At 41.4% G+C, this 23,085-nt stretch overlaps 2 protein-coding genes, 1 long non-coding RNA gene and 3 other non-coding genes across 6 annotated transcripts in view; 4 read left to right on the forward strand and 2 right to left on the reverse strand.

The window, feature by feature from the left end:
- Positions 1 to 11,028, reverse strand: part of FCGR1A (Fc gamma receptor Ia) — a 28,907-nt gene extending 17,879 nt beyond the window's left edge. The window contains exon 1 of the mRNA XM_072769381.1: positions 10,642 to 11,028. The gene's annotated coding sequence lies outside the window, so the exon portion shown is untranslated. The remainder of the gene's footprint in view (positions 1 to 10,641) is intronic.
- Positions 3,535 to 3,605, forward strand: TRNAG-CCC (transfer RNA glycine (anticodon CCC)). Its single transcript has one exon. It is a non-coding gene; the product is annotated as a tRNA-Gly (tRNA).
- LOC140600995 (uncharacterized) lies at positions 4,401 to 9,827 on the forward strand. The gene is made up of 3 exons (XR_012004062.1): positions 4,401 to 4,553; positions 9,031 to 9,130; positions 9,432 to 9,827. It is a non-coding gene; the product is annotated as an uncharacterized lncRNA (long non-coding RNA).
- The window catches only part of LOC140601888 (uncharacterized), a 42,139-nt gene continuing 28,967 nt past the window's right edge, over positions 9,914 to 23,085 (forward strand). Inside the window, exons 1-3 of the mRNA XM_072771333.1 lie at positions 9,914 to 9,969; positions 10,357 to 10,861; positions 10,960 to 11,409. Coding sequence (XP_072627434.1) covers positions 9,914 to 9,969; positions 10,357 to 10,861; positions 10,960 to 11,409 — 1,011 coding nt within the window. The remainder of the gene's footprint in view (positions 9,970 to 10,356; positions 10,862 to 10,959; positions 11,410 to 23,085) is intronic.
- Positions 10,056 to 10,127, reverse strand: TRNAE-UUC (transfer RNA glutamic acid (anticodon UUC)). Its single transcript has one exon. It is a non-coding gene; the product is annotated as a tRNA-Glu (tRNA).
- TRNAN-GUU (transfer RNA asparagine (anticodon GUU)) lies at positions 18,048 to 18,121 on the forward strand. Its single transcript has one exon. It is a non-coding gene; the product is annotated as a tRNA-Asn (tRNA).

Raw genomic sequence — 23,085 nt, forward strand, 5'->3', positions numbered from 1 at the left:
TTGTTTGAGTATCCTCTAAATTACTGTGTTTCCTATGTATGTAACAAAAAAGCAGCCTTCTAGAGTTGGCATTTTGGACAGAGTAGAGATAAGGTGGATATGCTTCTGCTTTGGCAGTTATCACATTACCCACATTATCACTTGATGTAGTATCATTTGTGAAGAGTGGCCACATGATGTCAGGAAGTTAAACTGTTAATTGAGTGGTTGGCAATTAAAGTTGATTGGCTTTTGATTGGCTTTAGAACTTCCTAGCACTGCTCCCATACTTCAGTTTCTCTCTCATTCTGAATAGGTTTTATTTGCATTTGCTGTGCCTACCTAGGTCAGAAAGTCTGAATACTTCTCTATTTGTAAAGTATTTGTGGCTGTCTGATAGGCCTTTTCTGATAGAAAAGGTAAATAATTAGCATTCAAAAGGAACAATTGACTTCTCGTATACTAGGTTCCTAAAGTTAACTTAATGTATGACTTTGACCATTCATTATATAGTGACCTGTACAGTAACCTGTAGAGAGAAATTCTCTATTGGCCAAATTTCTCAACTTTCTGGTCCAATGTAATACACAGGAGATTCAAGAAAAGTTAATGAAATGGCAACCTAAAGAAGAGGATGAGAGATTCTTTGTTCCTCAAGTCTACTTCTAGGGATATATTTACATGTATCATGACAACAGAAAACCAAAAGAATATAGGCATGCATGACAAAGAAGGAAAATCTTTGGCCTTTTTCCAAAAGCAATTTCCAAAGAAAGAAACACACACTGAAGTTATTCTTCATATTCTAGGACATTTATTTGCTAGTAGGTGGTGTCATAATATCAGGAGTTATGCACATGAGTGTGGCAAGAATTAGTTCCAAATGTTACATGTCCCCAGCAACATACAAGAACTTGCTTTGCACCCCAGAAGAACAGCTGTGCACATCACGCCAAGCGCTAATCCTTCCATGATCATAGTCCTGTCCCAGTATTCCCAGTATTCCCCAAATACTGCCCATTTTATTCTTTCTCTTCCTTTCCTCCCCTGACTGCAGTGCTGCCCCTACTTGTTGGATCTTTGCATCAACTAGACTTACCCTTGTAATAAAGACTCAAGAGGTAGTAAATGAAGTTTCTGTGACGGAGAAAAAAGAAAAACAGTCACATGTACTGGCCCACAACCAAACCTGGGACACTAAGGTAGGAGGTGAGATGCTTGCTATTAAAGCACCAATATTCTTAGGTTAAGGTGTCCTTTAGCTTGTTGTCCTTTAGCTTGTAACATATCCAAATACTTCGTGAGGTTCCTTGTCTCACAACCCACAGCAGTCCCTAAGACTTCATCTACTGGGCTTCACAGAAATGGAGCCTACCTGTCCATACATGGACTCAAAGACCACACAGGTCCCAACTACACTAAATAGCCTACTCTGAAGCCTGATTTGGGATGAAAGTGAACCTTAGGTGGGACCTGCTCCTTCCAAAGGGTACAAGTTCTCAGCTGAAGAATGTGCTCCTAGGACACCTCTTAAGATCGACTACTAAGAATTCCCATAAGATCAAACTTCAGAATGTTTTCTCCAGGGAACTTCATACAGAAGCCTTTTGGTGGCCTTTATCCCGGCTGTCAGGAAACTGACTTGGTGAAATTGAAAAGTTAAAAAGTCAGATTTACCTACCACAGTGACTCATTTTGTTCTTCCTTATTACCAATCCCTGTCAAAGACTTGTGCTTCTCCAATATGTACATGTGCTTCAAAGCCAATACAAGTCTACAACCCACTAGCTCCAGGGATTATCCACTGCAGTTCTTTCCCAACACTTCCTATGGTCTCCAGGGCTCCAATGACCAAGGAAGGGAGGATTGCGGTTGGTTAGCTACTGTGGCGGTTGACGTGGACTTAGGCTATAGGTATGTCCAGCTTTATACCATGGAATGATCAGTCAGAATGCAATGTGGCAAATGGGTTGAAGTAGACTAGCCTGGCTGTGGGAGGGTCAATTTTTTTGTCTATTTTAAATTAATGGAGGTAATAGGTGATAGAAGAGTTTAGTAATGAAGTGGCAATGAGTCTGTAGAAAGTCCAATAAATTTAAGCACTATTTATTAATTATACTGGAAATAAGTTTCTGTGTTGAGAGAATGAGAAAATTTATCCAAAAAGAATAGGAAGATCTGGTTTGGGCAACAAGATGGTTGGCAGTGAGTATAAACTAGGCAGGGCTAGGGACAGATTTGGGTGTTGTTTTAGTGATCAGTTGAAACCAAGACAGTGCAGTATGATTTTTTGGGAGATGCTATGTCCAGGTCTGATCTGAGAGTGTTGAGGTACAGAGCGTGGTGGTGTGTGATGCTGACTGGGAACTCACTGTTATATTGAGGGTTAGCACTTGTGAATCCAAGACACAAATGAGGCATTCACTTGCGAATTTGGAGTTGTGAGTTGGAAGTGCAGGTTTGTAGTTTCAAAAGAGATGTGGGAATAAATGTACATATGGTTGATGTAGGTGGTAATTGGAAGCATGTTGGCCAGAGCCGGTGTGTACCTTGGATGTTGGACAGAGGGCAGATGAGCTAACGCTCTTCAAGGTCAAGGTGAAGGTCGTTTTCCTTGTTGAGCTCAAGTTTATGACTCAGCCTCCACCTAGCTTGCCTTCTAGCAAGACAGGCAACCTTGCACCTCTGTGGCTTCTATCCTTCAAAAAGTCATAATGATTCCTAGTCCCAACATGTGAGGAAGTTCTCCAGGCTCCTTTCTTCAGTTTAATTTCCCAGGGAAAACTGAAGAAAGAAATCTCTCAGTTATTTGAACTTCAACAAAAGACTTCTTTGTTAACATTTCAACTTTAAAGTATTTCTTTAAAATATCTATTTGCCATACAGCTAGTAAATCAAAACCTATTAATTTGTGAAATTGAATTCTTCTAAACATTGACTGCAAACTTAATATTTTCATATCACATACCCATTCAAATGTTTTATATACCTTAAAAAAGACACATTATAATAAAAAGGAAAAAACTTTAAACGCTACAAAGAACTAACTCCATGGACCAGAGTATTAATATACTGGTCATATATCTGGTCATGATTATGATATATTATCATTCTATAATGATAGAATATCATTATATTCTATCTTGTTTCTATCTTTTCCCCTCTTTTACGTCTGATACTAATTCTGGTTCTGATTCTTATTTCTTTCCTGGATTAGAATTTTACTTACCTAACCTACAAGTAACCTTTCCGGAACCACTAAAACAACAATTTGAGGTCAACAACTGAAGATTTAGGAACAGAAACAAGGAACCTAGATGAATTTCTTATGTTTTTCTATATGCAGTTAGAAAGAGCCTTTTTCTGGGTTGAGTTTGATCAAATCATATTTTGATATTTATGGTTTTGTCTAGTATAGGTTTCCAAAAAAAAAAAAACTTTGGTTTGGGTGCCTTTATTAGCTATCAGCCAGCACTGTAAAAAACCTATTTTGGAACTGTTAAGTCTTTCCGGATAAACCCCCTAAATTCTACCTGTAAGAGAGTACAAGTAAGGGCATTGGTGGTTCAGTGGTAGAATTCTCGCCTCCCACGCGGGAGACCCGGGTTCGATTCCCGGCCAATGCACGAAGGTTTTGCTTTCATTTCTCTGGGGATTTTTATCCTATAAAATTATACTTCATGGGCGAAAACCATCATTTAGGAGTTTGGGTTGCTACTGCTGCAGTACCTGCATTTAACAACCACTTAGTCTTTGAAAAGGGGAGAATTTCCGGGGTAGTTTGCGGTTTAGGCCATAAGGACCTAAGACCACAGTTACTTCCAGCCTCCAGCCCTGGAGGACCCACGGAACCTAAAGAGCCACGGGGTCACTGATGTACGTGCTGGGCCTGGGGTCGCCTGTTGGTCCACGTCTCACCACCACCGAGCCAGGATGGAGACAGGAAGGTCCCCGGAGGAGAGCTGCCGCGGGGTCCCGCAGACACCCCCCGGGGGGAGGGGGGAGGTCGGCAGCGCCGGCCGCCCGAGGAAGGCGGAGGCAGGCGGAGAGGGACCCGCGTGGACGCGAGGGGAGCTGCGCCCCCAGGCCCCGGGTCGCGCCGCCGCCCCCACACCTGCCGCCCAGCTGGTTGCCGTCGGCGGCCGCCGCGGCCTGAGCTCCTCCTGCGGGCGCGTCGCGTTTCCCCGGGAGGAGACCGCCGGCCGGGCGATGAGCCCCAACAGGTGTCAGCCCGGAGAGTCTATTTTTAAAAAAGGAGAAGGAACTAAAGATTCTGGGGACTGTTGACCGGATTTGTTTTCTGGCTCTCGGACGCTCCTCGGAAAGGATTGCGATTCGAGGGCACCACTGCGTTAGACACCTCGGGTGATTAATTTTCATCTAAGAATAGCTTAAATTTAAGTTTTTTAAACCTATTTTCAAGCCAATGACATTTCACTTTTTAATACTTTTTTCATGTTCAAGGGTTTTCTTATTCTGACATTATGTCTTTCTGTAAACTAAATGTTTACATTCTGTTGTAAACATGGTGATTTTTTTAAGTCCTTACTTGGCAAGACTGTTGAAATCATCAGGTTAGTTTTACTATTTTAACTTGTTTGGGAATCTCTGTATTTGTTGAACACTGTAATGTGATACATAATTTCTTGTTTTTTAAGATTTTTCTCTAAATAGGTATCCGGCTTTAGAGAGAACAATCTAGCAGTCTTGATTTTATTATAAAAAGGAAAATGATACATTACTTAGGTGATGAAGCACACTTAGAGGACTCATATAAGTATCAGAGATTGACCCTGGATGATCAACTTCAAAACAATATCATAGTAAACCTGTTAGACTTTAAAGGTAAAGAAAACATTCAGGTTCTCCAGATAAAACTGTGAAATGTTACAAAAGCAACAGAATTAGATGACTAACACAGAAAGCAAGGCAACCGTGAAGCAGCATTTTCAAGAAACTTATATAAAGAAAGTGGAAATCACAGATATATCCAGCCGATCTCCTTTTAAATGTCCAAGGTATTAGAATGGCTCTGCTATGACACTCTGATGACCTTGTACTTTTCCACATGAGGCAAGGTTTAACTGTTGTTTGATCCAATTCTTGGCTGAATACCCTCTTGGAATATGGAGAGATAGGCAGTCTTATGAGGTGCTATTATATGGAAATTCTTGCAGTAGATTGCCTGTCCTGGGGAAGGCTACAAGTAAGCAGTTTCTCACTTGTCTCCCTGGTTCTGGTGAGACCTGCAAATTTCCACCTTGCCTCTACCCCCCTAAGATGCTACTACAAGCTATAAAACCCCTTGGCAGCAATATGGAATAGGCTCCTTCACGACAGCAAGACACCACTTGTGTTTTCTTGTCATCTGATCCCTCCAGTGTAGTGTCATACTGTGGGATTATGGATGTGGAGAGCTGACAACATGCTACATTTGCTTATGCTGTGTGTCTAAGTAATAACTACCTCAGTTCACTTGAGATTGTTGTCTCCTTACTGGTCAATTCTACAAAAGTGTGACAAGCACACCTAGCGGCTGCCACCATACTATTGCCTAGGGACTGCTTGATAAATTTGGTATTTAATGTGTGGGGCCAGTAAGGTCATAGTGCTTTCTCAGAGAAAAGACAGAAGGGAGTGCATGGGCCAGGTTAGGGGATGTGAGAAGGCTTCCCAGGATGATGTCCCCAAGTGGTGGTTATGAGCCAGAGGGGTAAAGGCCTTTTGACTGTCTATATGTTCATGGACAACTGGAGGCTGAGCAGTGACAAGGAAGGATTGAAAGCAGCCACCTAAATGGTGCTTTAGCTGTTCCTTTTAGCTGTTCCTAAAATGGTGCTTTAGCTGTTTGTTCAGACTGAGTGGATGGCTTCTTAAAACCAAAAGCAAGAACATGGCTATGCTTATTGTAGTGGTGCTACTCCCTCCATGACCCCCACTGCATCCCTTTCTTCCCCTTATCCTGACCTCAGGTAATAAGAAGACTCCCCACTGCTCCAATGGGCCTCAGAGACCAGTTACACCTCCTTGCTCTCCCCGAGCTCTTTGTCAAGGAGATAAAAATGGTCTCCTGGATGCTGTGTAACCTGTCACGTGCAAGTGTTCAACTCCTTGGTCTGTGTTCCTGTAAGAGAGTGTAAATTCAGCTGACAGAGTTTGGGTAACTCTCGTGGTAAAGAGAAAATGAAGTTAAAGTTACGGGAAAGCCCTCTGCCCCAAATCAATGTATAGTTGTGAAAATGTATAATTGCAATCAGTGAGTTGCATGCTTATGCTATGAATGCTCTTAAAGTGTTAGAGGAGATTCTTCTGTTTACGGCACTGTCATGTGTAAAGTGCTAAAAGGACAAACTCCCCTGACATTTACAACCAATGGATGGCTCAGAATTTAGCATGAGTGCGTAAATCCTCTGATGTCCAAAGTCTGACTGTATAAATAATGTCCTACTGATTGGCAAGTCAAAAATTTTAATTTCAACAGCTCTGACTGCTGTGGTAATGGATTTCTGGCAGCAAGAATGACTGATAAACCCCACCAATTTTCAGTAGCTTGCTTGCCAAGTAAAGTTTCTTGGGACTATGTAGATAAATCCTTCTGGCAATGCTCAATCCCTCTGGCAGCCAAAAAGAAAAAAGAAAACAAAACAAACCTGTTTTTTCTCACAAAGAACTCTGTATTTCTGATACAGAAGCAACCACTGCATGCTAAACTCACACGTCCTGCCAAAATCTGACCTGTTTGTTTTACAGTAAAAAATTGTTCTTCCACTGTCTTCTGGCCTCCATACTTTTTGATTAGAAATCCACATTATGGTTAAAATTTGAAAAGTACAGAAATAACATCAAAGTAATAATCTCGCTGAGTGAAGTAAGTCAATCAGAGAAGGACAAACATTATATGTTCTCATTCATTTGGGGAATATAAATAATAGTGAAAGGGAATATAAGGGAAGGGAGAAGAAATGTGTGGGAAATATCAGAAAGGGAGACAGAACGTAAAGACTGCTAACTCTGGGAAACAAACTAGGGGTGGTAGAAGGGGAGGAGGGCGGGGGGTGGGAGTGAATGGGTGACGGGCACTGGGGGTTATTCTGTATGTTGGTAAATTGAACACCAATACAAAATAAATTAAAAAAAAAACAAAGTAATAATCTCCACTGCCTCCAAACTGACTCTCCAAACAGTATTTAAAATATGGTGAGTACAATTTTCAAAAATGGTGGAATAAGAGCACTAAATTGGTGGTGTTCAGCCAGAGAACCAAAGAATTCCCAAATCTCATTCTGCCAATAACCTAGGTTCCCAAGTGGCTATAAGGGTTCCTGAAGGAGAAATATACACAAAGAAAAGTGGCAACATGTATATAATCATAATTTGTTATTGGTAGGTCTTGTGCCACAGTAGAGGAAATCCTAATAAATTGGTCAATTCAAGGTCTTTGAGAATTTTCCTTCTGTCTAAGCACAAAACAATCTTAATCAAACTTCCCCAAGAGGAGAGTGCCAGGAAAAAAAAAAAAAAAAAAAAAAAAAGCAGGGATGCCTGGGTGGTTCAGTGGTTGAGCCTCTGCCTTCCGCTCAGGTCATTATCTTGTGGTCCCCGATCCTGGAGTGCTGGGATCCAGTCCTCACGGGGAGCCTGCTTCTCCCTCTGCCTATGTCTCTGCCCCTTTCTCTCTCTGTACCTCTCATGAAAAAATAAATAAAATCCTTAAAAAAAAAAAAATGCAGATAGTTGCAGGGTTGGAAGCTCCCCTTGTCACCAGCCAGGCTGACAGTTTTAATTCTCAGGTAGAAAAGGGGTAGTATTAGCTACACCCCTTTGTATGTTTTATTATACTGTGTCCTCAACCATTAGAAAAGGAACCTCCATATCTGTCCAGGTATGTGAAGAATGAGAAGAGTGTTTGCTCCTCCATTAGGTATTTTGGGAAAGAGCAAAAGCAAAGAATTTCCTCTTTCTACATAAATATTCCCCTTTGCTTTTCTGATGTTATTCCAAGGAACAATAAGAGAGATATATTTTAAAAAGAGAGAGATTAGGTAAGTCCTTCAAATGGCCATCTTCCCCCCCATGGTCACTCCTGTATATCATGCTGGGCCAGGAAATGGACAACAGCTGGCCAAGGTAGGCCATTTTACTATTATTGTGTAGTCCTCTTAAGCATGTGAGAACATGGCATAAATTCAGTTAACGTCAGGACTACACTAAGAGATTACAACACCTTCCCATTATACTTCATTTTTTTAAATTATAAATAGCTGCATAATGTATGTATGACTACATAGTTTAACATAATTCATCAGGTAGTGTTATACAGTGTGCAACACATGACAACATAAGCCAACTATATCAATGTGAATAAGATATGAAACTTTATTACTAAATCTTATTATTTTTATAATTTATTATGTTATTAACCTTTTATTACCGCTAAATTTCCTTTAGAAAAATAAAAATATAACTACAGATCCAATAAAGCAAATTTCTTCCACTAATGTTCTCATCAAAATAAAGTGTGGGCCCCTGGTTGGCTTAGCCAGAAGAGTAAGCAACTCCTGATCTCAGGGTCCTCAGTTTGAGCCTCATATTGTGTGTCAAAATTACTATTAAAAAAAAAAAGCAGAAATAATGAATACTTAACATTTTCATCAACATGGATGGAACTGAAGGGTATTATGCTAAGTGAAATAAGTCAGTCAGAGAAAGATGGTTTCACTCATGTAAATATAAGAAACAGCACACAGGATCATAGGGAAAGGGAGGGAAGACTGAATGCGAAGTAATCAGAGAGGGAGACTAACCATGAGAGACTCTTAACTATAGGACACAAACAGATGTGCTGGAAGCAGGTGAGTGGGGGTGAGGTAACTGGGAGATGGGCATTAAAGAGGAGATGTGATGAGCACTGGTTGTTACAAGCAATTGATGAACTTATTGAACACTACATCTGAAACTAATGATGTACTATAGGTTGGCTAATTGAATTTAAATTAAAAATAAACTTAAAAAAAATAATAAAATATCTCTCCTCCTCTTCCTTCCCCCCAGCCTGACTTCTCCCTCTTTCTTCTTCCTCCTTTTCTTCCTCCTCCTGCTCTTCCTTCTTCTTTTTATAGGGAAAGCTCAAGCAGGGAGTTGGAAGTGGAAGGTAAGAGGGGCAGAGGGAGTTGGAGAGAGAATCTTAAGCAGGCTCCAGGCCCAGCCTGGAGCTCTAAGCAGGGCTGGATCCCATCACCCTGATATCATGACTTGAGTAGAAATCAAGAGTGGGACTCAACCAATTAAGTCACCCAGCTGCCCCTAACCCTTATCTTCCTTTAAAAAAATAAATAAATAAATAAATAAATAAATAAATAAAAAGATAAAGTGCCCATCAAAATGAAAATTAAATTACTGAAACAATTTCTCTCTGGTTTTTAAGAATTTGCTCTGCTTCCAACCACTGTTAGGTCTTCAGAAGCTGTCACCTTCATTCCTGGTGCCCATTTATTTCTGCCAACACTTCGAAAGATGGATTTAGGGATCCTCCTGTGCACCACCTTCCTGAAGTTCCTAAAGGTGAAGTATGCCCATGAAAATTTTCAAGCAACTGCTCCATATCCACAAAATTTAGAATTGCCAAGACCCCTGCAAGCAAAAAGGCCAGGTGTATATTTTTAGTGCAACTAATCTGACCTGGAAGAAAAAGGTAAACCCCAGAACAGAATACAGAGTCATCAGTTCAAGATCGCTGAGGTACCAGGCAATTCTTCCAGTTTGTCTCTTGTGGACTTAATGTCTATGAAAAATTGACTATGAAGAGGTTGGCTGGTGGTAAATAAAGTTTGAGATTATATTTAAAAGAATGATAATTTCTAGGGTTAGATTTAAAAGGTGGGGAGAAAACAAAGTCTCATACAGGTTGGGGCATATAATTGGTGCTTATAGGTTGATGGGAGAATTTGAAATTCACACTCCATTTCACCTTAGCAGTTCTACTTTTGGAAGGTATCCTTAAGAAATAGTAACTCCAGTGTCCCTTCAGTCTTGGGGAAAACAAACCACAGCAAAATACGCCGGCCACAGCGACCTTATTCCCTGACCGGGAATCGAACCCGGGCCGCGGCGGTGAAAGCGCCGAATCCTAGCCACTAGACCACCAGGGAGCTTACAAGCAAGTACCTATTTAAATACTTTCTGACAAAAGCTAGCCGGTGGCTGATCCCTAGAAGATGCCCCTGGGCCTGCCTTTCCGGCGCCGCCAGCCCTTTGAAACTATGTGCGCTAAAGCCATTCCCTCCTTTTATAAAAATATAAAAATTAAAAAATAAAAAGAAACCAAAAAAAAAAACAAAAGAAACAAAAAAACAAAAAGGAAAAACTCCCACAGGAAAGATCCAGCGCGCGGCGGGACCGCAGCCGCGTCCGGAGCCCCGCCAGGTCCACACGTCCGGCCGCACCTCGGGGCTGCCCCGGAGACGCGCCTTTGCGGACACGAGGAGCGGCGAGGGCGCGGGAGGGAGGCGCCGGCGTGAGACCCCGGGGCCCCGCCTCGCCCGGAGGACCCCGAGGGACGCGGCCGCCGAGCCGCGCGGACCGAGACCGCCTCAAGGAAGGCCGGGCGGCCCAGCTGGACCCCGGGTCTCCGCCACAACCTGCGGCCCCGCACTGCCGACCCACCTCCGCTGAGGCTCCGCACGCTCGGGCCGCACCGCGTGCTCGGACGCCGGCCTCCCTCCCCGCCACACACCCGCCGTGTCGGAAACCGCGCGGCTTCTCTCGTCAGCCCCGGTCCCGGAGCCACGCGCTCTCCCTGCGGTCGGTCTCCGGCAAACGGCTGTCCCGACGCCGGCGGAGAGAAGGACTCCACTCGCGACCGCCGCTCCGCCAAGACTGCAGGGTTTGCGACCTTTAACCTGGGGACCGCCGGCTGGGCCGCCGCGGAGCCGAGTCCTGGGCGCTGCGCGTCACACGAGCCTCTCCCGGGCCGGCCTCGAGGGGCAGGACAGGGCCGGGCCCCCTCGGCGCCGCCGCTCCCGCCGGGTCGAGCCCCGCACCCCCGCGTGCGGCCGGCGGACCCGCTCCGGGCGGCGGCGATTCAAGGTGCCGCAGCCGGCGACGCGCAAGTGCGCGGGGCGCGCGGACGCACCTCACCGCCCTCGCGACCCGCGCGGGCCCCCCGCCCCCTGCGGCCCTCGCGGCCCCGCGTCCTCCCCCGCGGGCGGTAACGTCCCGGCCGGCCGGAGCCGCCCAGACGCCCAGGCCCGAGGGCCCGGGAGGAGAGGGGCCGCCTCCCCCGAGGTCCCGTCCCATATTCGGCTCCCGAAACGCTCTGGGAGAAACGGAAGGGGAGAGGTGGAAATAGAGCCGAGGGGAAGGAACAACTGCAGGCCATTTCCTTCTCTAAACGCGGCGGAAGATGAAACCGGGGTCCCGTGGCTGCCGAAGGTGAGTGTCGTTCCGGTCTTGGGGGGAGCCTCGGCCTGGCGGTCAGTGAGGAACCCGCCCCTGATCCATCTCTCCCGGGGCTTTCTGTGGATTCCAGGAATGCAACTGGGAAGTGTATCTTTAATGCACTTCCGTGACGGAAGAGTACTTTAAAATATTCTAGCAAAGGAAATGGCTCCTGATGGGCTTTGAATGCAGACTTCCAGGTGTGGGGGAAACCCGAGAAAGCAGCTACTATAGTTGAGAATCGCACACACCCAGGAACTGCACTTCAGTCAGGTCGATTTGTCTCTTAGGCTGGGCCCATTTTATTTTAAGTGCACTGTTGGCTGAGTTTAAGATGAATTTAGGACGTTCGTGATAATATTTTAATAGCTTTTAAATACACATTTTAAAAGTCACATAGCAAACACATGAAGCCTGCCATTTTTACAAAAATGGGAAAGATGATGTATAAATAAGAAAGCATCATAAAATGGCCTTTTAAAATTGGTTGTTTCCACTTTTTTTTCCTTCAATAGATAACATCTAACTCCTCTTTCTACAAAACCTGACAATCACTGAGAGACCCAAAATTCAACTGTTTCCAAGCTACTCTTCTTTACTAAACTTTTTCTTGGCATCTCCTCCTCATTTTTTCTCATACAGGAAAAGTCAATTCTTACTCAGCCTTCAACTTCAACTACACAATCAACTATCAATCCAGTAAGTTAGAGGCCCTCCCCGAGGCTTTTTCTCCCTACAAAGAACAGAAAATTCCAAGCCAAACGTTGTAATCCTAGTCATAAGTAACAGAAAATTTTGCTCTAGCCGAAGACATGACAAATGAACTTTTTTTTCCAAGAAAAATCTAGATTCATGGTTGAGTGTTGCAGACACTTTGTCTCTCCATCAGATGAAATAAGAGAAGTTAAGTGAGAGAAGATCTTGACTTGTGTGGTAGCTACTTTGGTATGTACACATTTCAAAATTTTTTAGGCTGGAAGACTTGAAGACTTACTATTAAGCTGTTTATTACTATAAACAAGACAGTGTGGCAGGAGGAGATATGTATATATAAATAGAACTGAAATGAGGCACCTACACCTAAAATAGACCCACCTTCTCTAGTCAGATTATTTTCTAAAAAGAGACAGTAAAGCAGTTCAACGGAGAAAGGAATATCATTTCAACAAATAGTATTGGAGCAACTAGATATCAACATAGTGAAAATCCCTACTTCACAATATACATGAAAGCTAATTTGAGTTGGATCATAGACTAAATCATACACCCCTCAACTATAAAGTTTTAAAGAAAATACATGAGAATATCTTTATGAACTGTGGTAAGCAAAGTAAATATTACACAAATAAGTAAAAAGAAAAATGATGTTAGACTTTAAAAATATTAAAGTAACATTGGTCTATTAGACTTTGACATATTTATACTTAAAATAATAAATATTAAAATTATAAAATAATTAAAATACTGAAAATGTCTTATCATTAAAAGATACCATTCAGTAAAAAGGCAAATCACAAACTGGGGAAAAATTTTCACAAAACATAGCTGACAAAGACCTTATCTCCAAAATATTTATCTCCTATCAATATTAAAATCTGAAATGCCCATTTTTAAAAATAAGCAAAAGCTTAAACAGACACTTCAGAGAGAAAGATATACCAATGGCCAGTAAGCACATAAAAAAGTGCTCAATGTCATTAGTTGTTAGGGAAATATATATTAAAACTGCATTTAGATACCACTGTATCCAATAGCATGGCTGAAATTATAGTCTGAAAACACCAAATCTTGGTGAAGATGTAGAACAACCAGAATTCTCACACATTTTCAGTGGGATTGTGTTATAACCTTTTTGGGTTATACTTGGTTTTACAGTTTCTTACACTGTTAAACATAAATTTATATAAACATCCCTTTATTCCCATCAATTCTTCACCTAGATATTCTTCCAAGATAACTGAAAACATATGTCTATACCAAAAATATTGTAACAATAATGTCAGTGTTTTTATTCATTATGGCCCAAACTAGAAACAACTCAAGTGTCCATGATCAGGACACTGGTAAACAAATTGTGGTATATCCATATAATGGAATTACTATTCAGCAATAGAAAGGCATGAACTTTTTATATACTCTACAATATGAATAAAACTCAGAGATATTATGCAAAATATAACCCCACACGTACTCCATTTACAAGAATTTCTAGGAGAAGCAAAACTAAGGCACAAAATATCGACATAATTTTAAAAAATAATGCAGAGGGTAATGACAATGAGGATGATGATTCTATTGATTGTGATATTATTGAGTAGCTACTAAATTCAGTCACAGCCAACAATGACAGAATGAAGTAGTTACTCTTATTAGCCTCTTTTTACAGAAGAAAGAATTGAGGCACATAAAGTTTAAGCTACTTCTCCAAGGCCACACAAGGGCAGGATCAGACTTACAAACCAGAACCTGTGCTCTTGAGCACAGACTGATCAGATCTTTCTTCTCAGTTTTAGGTATTTCTGGTGTTCTCAGATGTAGGGGTGAGAAGAGGAGAGAGAAGGAAAGAGAGCAAAAGAAGGAGTGAGGGATAGAAACACCACAAAAATCCTTAGTCAACAAAGAGCAGAGCAGGAAACTATTATGAATGTTTTTGCATCAAAGGTTATAAAAATTTCTAGGAAGTTGGTGATCTGTAAGCAAGTCAAAGATTCTTAAGCCAAAGTGGTTAAGTATTGTGATGAGGTCAGGAAATGCATTATAAATTTTATAGCTGACAACTAAAACATTGAAGCTTCTAGAAGAAAATGTAGAAAAGTATATTCACAATCTTGAGTAGGAGAGATATCTTAGAGTAAGATACCTGAACAAGAACAGAAAAAATAAAGAAATTAGATTTCATCAAAATTCAAAACTTCTGTTCATCAAAAATCACCATAAGTAAGAAGGCAATTCATAAAGTAGGAAAAGATATTTGCAATATTCTTATCTGAACATGACTCAAGAACTGAATGGATAGAGAACTTTTAGAAATCAATAATAAAAGCCCAAAATATTAAAAATTAGCAAATACCAGAATAGGCTTTCTTCACAAAAGATAATTTCTAAATGGGCAAAAGACATAAGAAAAGATGCTTATATCATTATTTATTAGGGAAGCACATATTAAAACTACAGTGAGATGCCTTTATCACTCACAAGAATCAAACTTTTAAAGAGGAAGAACACCAACTGCTGACAAGAATATAGAGGATATCTTGTTGCTGTTGACAAGGTAAAATTACACAGTCATTCTGGAAAAGTGGCAGTTTCTAATAAAGTTAAATATACACCTATCCCATGACCCAGCACAAAGTATATACTCAAAAAATGAATGCACATATATAAGGGCTTTGTTCACAATAGCCAAAACTAGAAATTATCCAAGTATCCATCAACAGCAGTATGGTCACACACAGAAATAACACTCATCAAGAACACCATAATAATACATTCAATAGCATGGATGCATCTCAAAAACATTGTTACATGAAAAAGAAAAGCCTGACACACAAAAAAAGTATATTTACTTCTGTGAATTTCAAAATAGTCACCACTAACCTATGGAGATAGAAATCAGAGCTGTTTATATTTAGTTATGTTTTTGTTGAACCATTTTAAAGTAAGTTCTATCATGATCATTGAACCTCAGTATGCAAATGACTTCATTGACTCCAATATTCCTTAATTCAGTCTTTCAATCTACTATAGACTGGAGTCAGCAAACCTTTTTTGTAAAGTGCCTGATTGTAAATATTTTAGGCTTTGTAGGCCATTGGTCTGTTGAAACTGCTCAATTCTACCGTTGTAACACAAAAGCATGTACCAAATGTCAAGAAAGATGCCAAGTGCTGCAGTGACTCGGATTCGAACCGAGGTTGTTGCTGCCACAACGCAGATTATTAACCACTATACGATCACGGCTCACCATAAACCTGCTGGCATTTGGTGTGCCTCCTTTAATATTTTTGATGTGATAAAATTAGATAGATAAAGCTATACAAGATTTAGATAAAGCTATACAAGATTTAGATAAAGCTATACAAGATTTAGATAAAGCTATACAAGATTTCCATCAGCCCAGAAACGTTAGTACAGCCTTTTGTACTTTTGTACCCTCACCACCATTTATGGCCCAACATCAGGGTCTGCGGTGGCTCCCTAGTACTCTGCAATCAAGAGAAAAGGAGGAAACCTGACCGTGCACCAAGCTGGGGTCAGATATTGGGTCTTCCAGAACCCTGGCCCGTGTCTGAGCATGTGCAGAACTACCCCAGAAGTTAAAGTACCGTCTGTGCTTCCATTTATGTAATGGTGTAGACATAACCGTTTTTCTTGTTGAGATATTTCAGATGTTAATGGGGTCTTCTTAGACACTATGACAGCGAGCATTTTATAAGTTTGCATTCAACTGCTGTGGCCAAGATTGCAAATCTGAGGGATCCCTGGGTGGCGCAGCAGTTTGGCGCCTGCCTTTGGCCCAGGGTGTGATCCTGGAGACTCGGGATTGAATCCCACATTGGGCTCCCGGTTCATGGAGCCTGCTTCTCCCTCTGCCCCTCTCTCTGTGTGTATGACTATCATAAATAAATTGAAAAAATTTTTTTTAAAAATTGCGAATCCGAGAAAACCACCAAGGAGCCAACACCGATGCAAGTACATGAGGGTTTGTTAACAAGTATACCTTACATAGCGGAGCAGGGATTTGGACCCTGAGGTGGGTTACAGCTGGGTTTTTATGGGCTGGTCTAGGGGTAAGGTGGGGTTTTGCAGTAGGGGTGGGGGTGTAAGAATCTCCAGTAAAGAGGTCTCACAAGCTCTTGCTTCCTTATTCCGATAAGGGCGTGCTTTGTGATTTTGCCTGTAGCCGGGGTAAGGTAGAGTTCAGTACCTGGTCACAGTGGCCTGAGATGGCTACCGAAGCTACAATGGCTGTACTTGTGCCAATATTAAACTTGAATGGCCCTAATTTTCTCGGCCTCCACACAACAGGGTATTTTACAGTAAAATCTAACAAAACTTAAATTAGATGCCATTTTCTGGCTCTCCCACGCAATCTTTATACTAAGAGCACATATTGAAATCTAATTCACACTGAATACAACGCACAATCTTAAGCTTACAGCCCAATGAGTTTTGGCCAATGCCAAATAACTGCTGTGACTTAAACGGCGGTCGTTTCTTCCACAAGACAGAATACTAACCACTGTACCACTAAAGCACACGGTAACTTCACTGATAATTGGTGTGTGTCCTTTGATATTTTTGATGGAAAAACAATCACAATATTTTCTTGCTCTGTTCTTGAACAACTGCAGGTTCTTGCACTTTTCCGTTTTTCAGGTCCTATCTGTCCCTACGCATTCTAATACAAAATAAGAAAAATTCTCATTTCTCAGGATCTGGCCAGTGCCTCTCCACAAGCCTCTTGGGAGGTCTCCTTGTCCTCAGCCTGTGTCCTGAAGGTTCCCTTTTGGCCCCGACTCTTTTTCTGCTCCCTCATACTGGCCCCATCCACCCTACTGAAGATGGACGGCAGTTGAATTCTGTGCTTGGACCTTAAACCACACAGATGGTATACCATAAGCCCCTCTGTTGCCCAGCCCATGGAATAGTGCAGGCTTTGAAATCAATTGACCAAAATAAGACCTTTTGAAAAGAACATCCCCTTTTAAAAAACAGTTTTCTATTTCAGCTCTCAGAGTTCCAAAGGATTAAAAGCTTAAAGGCGACAGTGTGTAGGGAAAAAATGAAGACCAAGCAAAGGAGAAAAGCGGACTATACAGAACTTGATAGAGCAAGGACATTAGCCATGGTCACTTGCATTTTAAAAGAGAAAAAACTGCAGGAGGGGTGGGAAAGCTTTATAGTCGGAAAAAGGTGTGCACTCTTTGGAGGCTGTTGGCGTGGGAAAGCTGTAGGTGGGTAACTAGAAGCTGAGTATCTTGTATGACTGGTTAGGGTGCACATTTGACTTCTGTGGTTGGTCCTAAATTGCAATGGGGACAAAAATTAGGGAAGCTGTAAATTATTAATCAAATCCTGGCCATTTTGAGCCAATTATTCCACAAGTTTACTTTTTAGCTTTAAAGCCTGACTTCCTACAAATCTGCTGACCTCTAGCAGGCTGCTTTCTGGGAGGTGGGTACAGTTGGAGGACCAGAGTTTATTAGAATATATATATATATATATATATATATATATATATATATATATATATATATTCAGACTCTCAAACGCATTAATTCAGCAAGTCACTCATTGAGTGCCCTGGGCATTCAGCTTTTCTTGGGCCCCCTCCACTCAGGCTAGGGATTAGAGGAGTGGTGGGGTAGCAGCCCAGAGTGTCTGCGGAGGTTCTGGTTTCAGAGGTTGGTGAGGGGCAAGGCCAGCCGAGAGGCCATTTGGCTGCCCCAATTTCGGAATGACCCAATGCACTGGTTTCAAACGTGAGAAACAGCTTGATTTGTTACTCTAAGCTCTCCGGTTTTCCAAGGCTTTGGAGCCTGCCCAGACACACAGCAGCGATTGGTAGCCGTTTGCGTTTAGTGAGGGAGCACTCTCTATTACCACGAAGAGAAAGCACGCGTCGTCTTGTCTCTGTGGCGCAATCGGTTAGCGCGTTCGGCTGTTAACCGAAAGGTTGGTGGTTCGAACCCACCCAGAGACGGAAGGAAGTGGGCATTTTTACATCGATTTGGTTATCGCGAATTTACGCTGGCAGAGAGCAAGATACCTTGCTTGCCTCCCTTCAAGTGATTCAATAGCCCGGCCCTTCTCAGGCTCCTATGACCTCCCAGACCTGCCAGGACACGGAAGTTCCTAGAAACAAGGGACAAAAGAGGCTTGATTTGAGGTAACCTGTTTCCAAGAGCGTTTGTCCTGGGAGGAAGGCTTGTTTCTTTGGGTTAGTAATAAACTTTATGTACCTCAATTTTTCAACTGTTGTAATAGCATCTTGCAGGGTGTGTCTGGATTTAGTAATTGCTCAATCAATAATGCTATCAGAATCATGAGCATTATCATCTTCTGCATTATTTTTGATGAAGGCATTTCTTTGTACCATTACTTCACCTTTTACATGTTATTTTTAAAAATAACTTGATCTTAATGATAATCAGATATCATCCTTGTACCCATATTTTTTGCCCCTTATAGAAGAATTTCTATAGGATAGAGTCCTGTTAATGCAATTGCTCTGTCATCGGTTACAATATGTTTTTTAATGTTAATAATAAATCCTGATCCTGGAGATCCGGATCAAGTCCCACGTCGGGCTCCCACCTCTATGCCAATTATATTACAATTTAACTTGTATTTAAAATTTTTTCATGTTATTTTACTAGAACAACACTGTTCTGTTTCCTTTCTCTTTATTTTCCTTTCTCTGTTTCCTTTCTCTTTTATTTTTTCAATTACATCCTGCTTAAGACAGTTTATTCATTCCATTCATTTCAGTTATGGTAGTGACAAAATTTTAAAAATAATCTTTCATAAATAAAAAGTGAATCAAGGTAAGAAAACATTAAGTTATCAATGGTAAAGGAACATAGATATGGCCAAATATGAAAGTGCTATTTCATGATGTTTGAAAAACATGATTTGGGCTTATTTTTACAGGACATCCTTCCTCCCCTTTGTCACTCTAGGAGCACACCCTCTTGCCCTAAGTCCAAAAGGGAGGTGCTCAGCTGTCCCTTCTACACTTTGAACACAAAAGCCACTGTCACTTTTTCCTGTGTGCCCCTCTAGGGAATTCCCTTGTTCAGACCAATAGGAAAAATCAAGGTGCCTAAACACTTCTGGTTGGCAGATATGATCACATCATCCCTGGAGCCATAGAGCCTGTTTCTGGGGAAGATTAAATTGTTTTTGTTTGCTCTTTCTCCTCTTCTTTTTTATTGCATTAATTCAGTGTTTTGTAGGCCTTACTTTTAATCTTCTTTTTCTCTTCAAAATCATGGAACTTGAGCAAGGAGGGAATGCAAATCTTGGTGAAATAATAATCAGTACAAACAAACTAAAACAGAAATAAATATCCAAATTTCAACACTGGCATGATGGACAAGCCCAAGGGCTCTGCAGGCAAACTGCCTGGCTCTGAGTGTTGGCTCTCACCATCCCAGGGCTGGGGCCCTTGCAAAGTCAGCTCAGCCTTTCAGTGTGCAGGTGTTCTCATTTATTTCAGGGTTGTTATGTGGACTAGATAAATTATACAGCACTGGGGGACTTTGTGCTAGTCACACAGTGAGGCACTGAGAAAGCTGTTAGTAGCATTATAATTAAGACTTTTGTTTCCATTTCTAACTGCACTACTGCTGGCTTTGAGCATTCCCCAGAATAAATGAGGAGTGTTAAATGGTTTGGTTGGCCTCTTCTCCTCCGTATTAGTGACAAGCACCAGGAAAACTGGTTACTTGATAATTTTAATGATGATTTAACTGACAGTGGAGATAGTATAGCAGGGAACTGGATCCAACTTCATGAAATCCTTGGATCTAGGACAGGCATGACAATTGTTCAGCTCATGGTAGACACTCTTTTACACATATTTCTAGGAAGAGCCTTTAATATCTAGTCAGACTTAACCCAAATACTGTAAGAAAAGTCCAAGTGTGTACCAGTAATCTATTTTGTTGTTTTTAAGACATCAAAGTAGAAATATTTAATTTACTTAGAATTTGTAGATTTCCTCTTTCAGTGATGATAGAGTATCTGTAGCAAACCAGCACATACACTGAAAAAAAGTAGATAAAAATCTGGTTTAAAGGAATTGTTTGAAGACTTTGGAAGGCTACCAGTGCAGCTAGGACAGAACCAGAGAGAGGTTCATTGGAATGAAACTAATTTTCTGCCTTTTCCCCTCAGGGCATCAGCCTGGACAGGAACCAGAGACTGAGAAGTTGAGGAGAAGGCAGCTAGCTACTAAGAATCAGAAAAAAATAGCAACACTTTAAATAATTCAAGGGGGGGAAACATAGATGGGGGGTTGGGAAGACTTGAGGAGCCAATGTCCTAGAGTGCACTGTGATATGAGCTGGATGATTGTGGTAAAGGTTTTGCCTTCACTAACTCTAAAAATAAAACTGCCAGTTATTTCACCAACAAATGAAGGTTGAGAATAGCAGAAAATTGCAGTCTACAAGCAAGCTATAAACAAAACCTGGGATCCCTGGGTGGCGCAGCGGTTTAGCGCCTGCCTTTGGCCCAGGGCACGATCCTGGAGACCCGGGATCAAATCCCACGTCGGGCTCCCGGTGCGTGGAGCCTGCTTCTCCCTCTGCCTGTGTCTCCGCCTCTCTCTCTCTCTCTCTCTCTCTCTCTCTGTGACTATCATAAATAAATAAAAATTAAAAAAAAAAAACAAAAACATTGACACCACCACCACCCACTCCCTCCACCCCACCCCACCTCCACCCCCCACAACAAAGGAGCAGAAGAGTCTTTTATGAAGTAAAAGAGGAAAGAAATTGGGTGGCAGAAGGAAGCCTATCTTCCTCCTCCAGGGATAGTAAAGTAATATATACTCTTGTGAGATCTTTCCCTTCCTGTTGGGTCTGCAATGTAGTTGGGTGTGACATCTCCCCCTGAAGAATCTCTTCACTCTGGGAGGTTGAAACTTGAAACTTCCAGTTTCTAATTTTCACACCCTTGGAGCATTTGCAAATTCAGCTGTATGCAGGGAAGAAGCTAGGAAGACAAGCAGAGTACGCTGAAACAGCAGTTTCAGTGGTACCTTGGTGCAGAGGAGATAGAAATAGAGATAGAAGTTCAGGACCCTCCAAAGAGAGGGTATCTCTCTCAGACAGCAGCCCTAAAGATCTACCGCCTAGGAATGTTGGCAAAACCAGATATAGACTGACACAATCAATACAAACAAACCAAAACAGCTTAATCGTGAGATGGATTGAGGTGATCTGCTCCTCTATAATCTCTCCCAAGAGATAACATTATCCAAACCCTCCATAGTTTTTCACACATCAGACCTGTCATTCAGACACATTTTCCAAGAGTATAAAGAAATAAGAGCAAGAGAGGGAAACAAACAAAAAAAGGCAAACAATATAAACTGACTTATAACATGATTGAAGTATTGGACTTATCATATAGGAACACTAAAATATTTGTTTTAGGTGTTCAAGGACATAGACGACAAGATGAAAACTTACACTGGAGATTAGGAATCTATTGAAAACTCAAATGGAAATCCTAGAACAGAAATAAGTGATAACTAACTTTAAAAAGTAACATAGAGTTTTTTTAACAGCAGTTTAGACCTAGTTGAAAAGGAATTAGTAATTTAAATATAAGAAGTATAAAAAATATAAGAAGTATAAAATATCTAGTTAAAGTTGTATGAAGAGCTTTATAAAAGGAAGGGAACTTCAGGGAGAAGAGTTTTTAAAAAGTATATGTCATGTGTTTTGGTTTTTATTTTTAGTTTTACATTTTTTAAAAATTCAATTTGCCAACATATAGTATAACGTCTAGGGCTTATCCCATCAATATGTCATGTTTTTAAAAAATTTTTTTAATTAATTATTTATTTATGATAGTCATAGAGAGAGAGAGAGAGAGAGAGGCAGAGACACAGGCAGAGGGAGAAGCAGGCTCCATGCACCGGGAGCCCGATGTGGGACTCAATCCTGGACTGGACCCGGGTCTCCAGGATGGCACCCTGGGCCAAAGGCAGGTGCCAAACCACTGCACCATCCAGGGATCCCCAATATGTCATGTTTTTAAAGGGCCAATGTACCTGTATTTCCATTAGGAGATGGAAATTGGGTTAAAATCAATCCTGAGCCTCGATGGCTCAGTTAAGTGTCTGCTTTCAGCTCAGGTCATGGTCCCAGGGTCCTGGGAGTGAGCCCCATGGCCCCCCTTCTGCTTCTCCCTCTCCTCCTCGCTCGTGCCCTCTCTCGCTATCTCTCTCAAATAAATACATAAAATCTTTAAAAAAATAAAATAAGTTTTGTAAAATGTGATGGTCAATTAAAAAATAACTGATAAGCTATCAAGCCAAATGTACAAGAAATTCTATCAATTTCAAACAAGATTAAAAACAACAGAGCTGCATCCAAGCACATTTAAAACTGCTGAAAATCAAAGGCAAACAGAAAAGTCCTAGGAACATCTGGAAAACAGAAACTCATGTTATATTCATTATTAAAGGGCTAAAATATATAACTTTCAATCTACATTTTTTAAAAATTTTTACTTATTTACTCATGAGAAACAGAGGCAGAGACAGAGGCAGAGGGAGAAGCAGGCTCCATGCAGGGAGCCCAATGTGGGACACTATCCCAGGATCAAGGGATCACACCCTGAGCCAAAGGCAAGACACTCAACCACTGAGCCACCCAGGCGTCCCTCAATCTACATTTAATTCCTGATAAAATATCTTTCAAAGTGAAGATGAAATAAAGGCTCTTCATAGATAAGCAGAATATATTCAGAAAAGGAAATACAAAAGGTAGTTCTTCAGGCAGAAGTGATCCCAAGGGAAACATGGAAATAGAAGGAGGAATGAAGAGCAATGGATATGTTAACTACGTGAGCAAATCAAATAACTATTACTGTCTGAAGCAAAAACAATGATGTCTGTGTGATTTTAAAATATTTTGAAATAAAACG

The sequence above is a fragment of the Canis lupus genome, chromosome 12 (assembly GCF_048164855.1).
Source record: "Canis lupus baileyi chromosome 12, mCanLup2.hap1, whole genome shotgun sequence".
Classification (NCBI taxonomy): domain Eukaryota; kingdom Metazoa; phylum Chordata; class Mammalia; order Carnivora; family Canidae; genus Canis; species Canis lupus.